We start from the raw sequence: 6,808 nt of genomic DNA on the forward strand, positions 1-6,808 counted from the left end.
AGTGCATTTTGCATGATAGGTCCCCTTTAATGTAGTGGTATAAATGTACTTTATATTTGCCTCTGAGATGCAGTGGAGTAAAAGTAACAACTTGAAATACTTATGTAAAGTACAAGTACCTCAAAATGTAACTTAAGTACAGTACTTAATAGTAAATGTACTTAGTTACTGCCCACAACTGGATATATAGAGGCAGAGGTGGGAAGTAACTAAGTACATTTACTCAAGTACTGTATACTTAAAGGTGGGGTAGGTAATTTTGGAGAAACCAGCTTGAGTGCGCTAGATTTTGAAAATACACAGCCGGAAAAAATCTGCCACTTCCTTACAGAGCCCCTCCTCCAACACACACGAACGCGCACATGACCAATGAAGGCACGAGATAAGTTTGTGCACATATGGAAGGCTGACAGGCAGGTAGGCCATCCAGTTATTTTAGCCGGGCCGGCTAAAATGATTGGTCGTGCTTTTTACAGTACTACGGCTTCCACAGATGACATTTTTTTATGGATTTTTTGTCAAAGCACTTAAGATATTCATTGCTATCGGGATGTTAAGAGCATTCCATGGAATATAACAAAAAGTGGATCTCGAGCCGGTTTCTCAAACTTACCGACCCCACCTTTAAGTCAAGTTTTTTAGATTCTTGTGCTTTACTTAAAGGGGACCTATCATGCAAAATACACTTTTGTACGTCTTTTATACATGAATATGTGTCCCCGGTGTTCCAGGGAACTCACCAAGTGTCAGAAAACACAACCCTCTCTATTTTCCTCCATACCCAAATCTCTAAAAAAGGGGCTGCAACGGATCTGATAAAAACTGATCCAGATTTGAACACTGTCCTGACGTCAGGACGGTGGCGCTACGGCTATTGGGCCAACTCTCCACCTATCAGGGGAATGTGGGGTTGGGCCACGGCCGGCCATTGCCGCTCGAAAGCGCTGGAGACGCTGTAGTACATATGCCAGGCCTGTAAGTGGCGCTGTAGTCTGCCACAAAAGCAGCGAAGAAGACTTCCCGCCCATAGTTACCATGGTTACCCTTCTGTTTATACTCCGCTGTGGCTTTTTCTCTCCCTCCCCGAGGCAAGCGTTTGCAGCGGGAGCAAACGCTTGCCTCGGGGAGGGAGAAAAAAAGCCACAGCGGAGAATAAACAGAAAGACCTTTGACCGGCACTTTTCAAATTTTGTCCGGAAGATTTAAACTTTAACGGACATCTTGACCGGCGAAAGTAACTGAAACTGAAACTCTGCCGCACGGTCCCCTCGTTCCTTGGAAGAGGCGGAGAGGTGGGTGTTTGTCATCTGCTGGTGGACTAACCGGAAAGAATTACAGTGCTTGCCTCGACGGGGAGGGATTGCATTGAGCAATCCCTCCCCGCAAGCGTTTGCAGCGGGAGCAAACGCTTGCCTCGGGGAGGGAGAAAAAAAGCCCCTGATAGGTGGAGAGTTGGCCCAATAGCTGTAGCTCCACCGTCCTGACGTCAGGACAGTGTTCAAATCTGGATCAGTTTTTATCAGATCCGTTGCAGCCCCTTTTTTAGAGATTTGGGTATGGAGGAAAATAGAGAGGGTTGTGTTTTCTGACACTTGGTGAGTTCCCTGGAACACCGGGGACACATATTCATGTATAAAAGACGTACAAAAGTGCATTTTGCATGATAGGTCCCCTTTAAGTATTTCAATCTGATGCTTCTTTGTACTTGTACTCCACTGCAATTCAGATGTAAATCATGTACTTTTACTTCACCACATTTATTGAAAATCTTTTATTACTTTGCAGATTTGGATTAATGATGGGAAATATAATCAACACTTAAATTAGACTTTAGTTACACCTGGAGTATACAAAGTCATTAAAACTAGCTGCACCTTTACCAGCTTTGATAACACTTTAATGATCAATAATTATAATCAAAACATTTAATATATATCATTATGAAATGGACCAATATGCAGAATTGGTACTTTTACTTTGGTACTTAAAATACATTTTGATGCCAATACTTTTTTGTACATTTACTTGAGTAACATTTTGAATGCAGGACTTTTACTTGTAACAGAGTATTCCTACACTCTGGTACTTTTACTAAAAGTCTGTATAGAGGCCTGTTGCTGCAGTGCACAGTCATACCGTTATTCCAGTAGATGACTCAGAGTACCATGACAGCCCATTGTTCCCATTCATTCTCCACGGTTTCCCTCTTCCTGCAGTCCCAGCCCAGTTTAGGAAGTGCTGGTATTATTTCCCTCAGAACCACAGTAGCAGTGAGGGGATGGGAGGAGGAGGAGGAGGAGGAGGAGGAGAGAGGAAGAGGAAAATAAACATCACATAGGAGGGATCGGAGGAGGAGGAGAAAAAATTGGGAGGGAACATCGTTCAGCTTCTCCACCGAACAGACTAGGAAATAAGGTAAGAACATTCAAAAATAATAATATTCACACGGCTCAGTGTCGGTCATTTGCACGCAGGGGATGAGAGGAAGCTGAGGTTGTTTTTGCCGACAGAGGACACAGCACTGATATGGGGTGAGCGTTACATAACGCCCAACGCACATTAAATATTCCCTTTTTTCCTGCATTTCATCACTAACAGTAAATATCGAGTCATTTTTTAACCATTCCGGTTCGCTGTAGATGGATTAAGATGTAAAGCAGTCGTGTTTTTTTTTCACATTATAGCCTATTCAACACTAATCCGGAAACATGCAGCCGCTGAACGCCATTGGTCGCCTTTTTTCTTATTTCTGCCGTAGTCCGAGCAAAAACAAGCATCTTTCTGTACAGATAAGAAACCTCCACCCTGCAGCAGGACTATTTCGGTATAATGTTTATTTAATTTGTATCGCGTGCTGGTGTTTTTACATGTGTTAAATGCAGATGTACTCATTTAAATCAGACTGCGTTTTTTTCTGTTGCACCCTGTTGATTGTTTCACATGTCAAATTCAGCTCTGAAACGAAAAATGTGTCGATGTTTACACGGAGAATAATATTTTTCTCCTCGTGATCGTCAAGCATCTGTCTGTGCCTGCTATGCGCGCTCCCGACAAAGCCACCGTCGCTGTCCTTCAGCACCACGTGAACGCGCGTGAGAGGAGAGAAGGGGATAGGAGAGGAGAGGGATTGACTGACAGCAGCCTGAAGTCAGGATTAGAGAAATTTCCATTCTGAGGAGACATGTAAATATTTGATGCTAATAGAAGTGGAGTGTGCAGACCAGCCTGTAGTTCTAGACGTTATAAACAAGGAGTGTTGTGTGTGTGTGTGTGTGTGGGTGGGGTGGGGTGGCAACAAGATTATAATTGTATTTTTCATTCGTTTTATAGTTGCTCCTCATCCATATCAATTAAATTGTTCTCGCATTGTGTTGTTTTTAAGGCAGATACTCAACATTTCTGATGAACATTTTCCAAAAAGTACCATCGCTTTTAAGGCTGCTGGTGACTTTTGTGTATCTTCTATGCAGTTTCTTGTTTTGAATCATGCTTGTGCACAACAACTTGCAGAACATTTTTGTCAATGTCACTTTATCGTTGGCTACTAATGCAGCTTGTTTTGACTACTCTCAAACTTGAGGGAAGTGCCATTAACCAAGATAAGAAAGTTTAACAGCATTAGATGAGATGTGTTTTGTCAGGAATTGAGCTACTGTGAAGAAGAACGTTCAACTTCAATACATCAACACAGAGGAGCTGTTGTGCTTCTGATTGCAAGATCTGCTGATTTGCTTTCTGGGTAGCATTTGACATTTTTGGATGCTAGTACTTATACAATACCTGAACAACTTGGTACAGATACCAAATTGATACTTAACTGCTATGTACTCAAGGTAAAAATTATAACAACACAAGCCAAACATGTTTTTTCTTTGAAACACAAGTAAGAACTTAATTAAGAGTGTGAATCTGAGGTTGAGGTTCTTCAGGTCTTTTAACGTTCTGTCCCTTGTCGTTTCAGTGAGGCTCAGTCGAGGTCAGTGATGCTGCACCATCAGGACCAGCATCTGAACTCGGCCTACGCCGGGCAAGGAGTCTCCAACAATGGCTCCTCTTCCTCGCTGCAAAACAGGAAGTGTGACAAAGACGGCAACTTCAACTTCCTGCCGGGCAAAGATAACGATGGCTCCACGGGTCATGGAGGCGGAGACGAGAACCGAAACCAGGTCCGTCCCCGCAGCTTGGGCCCGCTTGGTCGTGACCCTCCGTACTCCTCCTCCTCTTCTGGGTACCACAACAACTCAGGAGTCCTGTCCCCTCGCTCCCGCATGCCCTGCTGGAGCCCCCTGGAGCCCCTGCCCGAAATCGAGTGTGGGGATGACGGTTATGGTCGAGTGCCCCCTGACGGAGCGGAGGAAGGTAGGATGCAGGAAGAGGAGAGGAAGGAGCTGATATACCGGCATGAGGAGAAGCAAAGAGAGAAAAGGGAGCAGCAGAGGAGGAAAAGCAGCTCGGGTTTCAGAGGAAAGGAGGAAGATGAAGACGAGGCGGCGCTGGAAGACGGTGACGAATGGGGCGACAGCGACTCTGAGTCTGAGTTCAGCCACCGGTCTGGCGGGAGCATGTCCTCCCTCAACATGGACATTGGAGGCGAAGGGATGCTCATGGGAGGCTGGGACCGCATCGGCGTTGGGGAACCGAGGTCCAACCACAATGAAAGTGACGCAAACCGAAACGGTGACGGAGACTCGGTCGGGCGACGCAGAAGCTTCGCCCGCAAGTCTCTGACAGGAAGCAACCTAGGAAATCTTCTGGAGGAAGGAGCGGAAGAGAAAGAAGACGACAACTGCTCCTCTGACTCAGACGGGGAGATCCCTGAGCTGATGGATGCGGTGTGGACGCTGCGAGACCGCGAGCGCTTCAAGGCCCAGGAGATGGAGAAGCACCAGGTGCAGCTGACCATGTACCGCCGCCTGGCGCTGATCCGCTGGGTCCGCACCCTGCAGAGCCGCATCCAGGAGCAGCAGAACCGCCTGCAGAGCAGCTTCGACATCATCCTCACGCAGAGGAAGGAACTACTGCGTATGGGTGCTGCTAACGCCGTCCCCGCTGCTGCCGTCAGCCAGTCGTGAGGAGAGAGAACTATGGGAGGAAACAGGAAGTGGTCTGATTGCTTCGGTCCTGAAAAAAAAAGACAATCTCCCATCATTCAGTCTGATGTTTTTAAGTTCCAGTCTCATGTTGCTGATTGTAATGACTTTAATTTCTTTACTGGTGTACCACCCAGAGCATCAATAAACCCTAACCCTAACTGTATGTACGTCAAATCATGATGAACACTTTGTTGTGGGAATAATATGATGTTTGTATCGAAAATAATCTGTGTCTGTGCAATGTCTTGGTTTGTCTTGACCTGTGAGTAGAAAGAAAAACCCTGCTGTACCAAAAAAAGAATTGAAAAATATAATGTAGATGTAAAAGATGATTTATACCCTGAGATAATGCTGTATAGAGAGATATTAAGAACATTTAAAGAATAAATAAAAGTATCTTCTATCTGATTTTTTGTGTCGTCTGTTTGTATTTCAGCTGATCTAATGAAAAGGAGTTATTGTAGTGAGTCATAATAGATACATCTTAAGGGGAAGTCCCCCCCAAAGTCTTCATTTCATTCCACATCATCATGTTGATCTCCTAAAGCTGGTTTATCAAAGCCCCCTCAGTGTAGATAGGACATTTTTTTAATCTTCTAGAGCTGTACTTGCTGTTGTGGAGCCTAAGGACGAATGACCTTTCAGCCAACAATTGCCTCTTTGTCAGCCGAACAAAGTTGGTTTGTATCTGCTCATCACACGGGGCTGGGGAGTGTGTGTTCTGCGGGGAGTGTGTGTGTTCTGCGGGGTGTGTGATAGCCGTGTGAGGCTCAGGCGTCAATCTCCATGGGCATGGCTGCTGCCGCGGGCACTCCACCATCATCTCACCTCCTTCCATGTGCATGTGTGTGTGTGTGTTCACAGAGATACCAGCCGCGTTGCCACCCTGTAATCTCCATCCTGAGCGGGTCGTGGTGGTGGGGGCCCCCGGGGAGCCTGTCAGTCTGCGCCCCGGGGCCCTGCAGGTCCTATCCGGCCGCGGTGAACAGACGCCGGTCCGGTTGCGCGCAGGAGAGCCAGAACCCCGGGGCAAGTTTGGGATAATCCCTAGCTATGCCTCTTAACTAACTCCAGTCTATTTTTTTCCCAAGCTTATCGCCTCCCCTGGACGCAGGCGTCGCAGAGAAAGTCTGAGTCGATTTACATATTGATCCCTTGTTCGCTGGCTGAAGCTCGGAGGTTTGGGAGGCATCAAAGCGCGAGGATAACATGTTTACACCGGAATGGTGACTTGTAAGACGTGCAAACAGACACCTCTGAAAAAAGGACATTTAGGAGGAACAAACACGCCTTTGATGCTGATTTTCTAAACCACCGTGACGTGATTTCAGGGTTAGGACAGGTTATTTATGTATCCAAACAAAGCGCATGAAACACGGAGATAAGTGAGCCTAAAAGCTGCTTTAACTCACAGGGAAAATTAACTGATCAGTTTCCCTCAGAAAAATGTGCTTCAGTATTTTTAGAACAATGACAGTATTGTTATATCTCTTTGTGGTTCAGGTATATTTCTTCCAGGGAAAATATAAAACACATTTAGATGCCATTTTCAATAAGGCACTCTTTATAAAGAGTCCATTATTGGTTAGTACATCATTTTCAAGAAGAGATAGCTGTGAGCCATGAATTATAACAGCTTTTTATCTCCAATAAAGCCTCAATAAAATCTTTCTAGTCATAAATCTGCAGCTTTTAATGTCAATGAGGTCATTAAT

The 6,808-nt window shown here is 45.4% G+C and overlaps 1 protein-coding gene across 2 annotated transcripts; it reads left to right on the forward strand.

Moving 5' to 3' along the window:
• Nucleotides 1-2,153: 2,153 nt before the first annotated feature.
• LOC117477562 (UPF0500 protein C1orf216 homolog) lies at nt 2,154-5,497 on the forward strand. Of its 2 annotated transcripts, none has more exons than XM_034124254.1 (2): nt 2,154-2,415; nt 3,962-5,497. In XM_034124254.1, the coding sequence occupies exon 2, from the start codon at nt 3,984-3,986 to the stop codon at nt 5,070-5,072; it is 1,089 nt and encodes a 362-aa protein (XP_033980145.1). In that variant the 5' UTR covers nt 2,154-2,415; nt 3,962-3,983; the 3' UTR covers nt 5,073-5,497. The 2 variants fall into 2 exon arrangements, with proteins under 2 accessions (XP_033980145.1, XP_033980143.1); XM_034124252.1 differs by lacking the exon at nt 2,154-2,415 and adding an exon at nt 2,450-2,531.
• Nucleotides 5,498-6,808: the final 1,311 nt, after the last annotated feature.

Source organism: Trematomus bernacchii, unplaced genomic scaffold (assembly GCF_902827165.1).
Source record: "Trematomus bernacchii unplaced genomic scaffold, fTreBer1.1, whole genome shotgun sequence".
Lineage (NCBI taxonomy): Eukaryota > Metazoa > Chordata > Actinopteri > Perciformes > Nototheniidae > Trematomus > Trematomus bernacchii.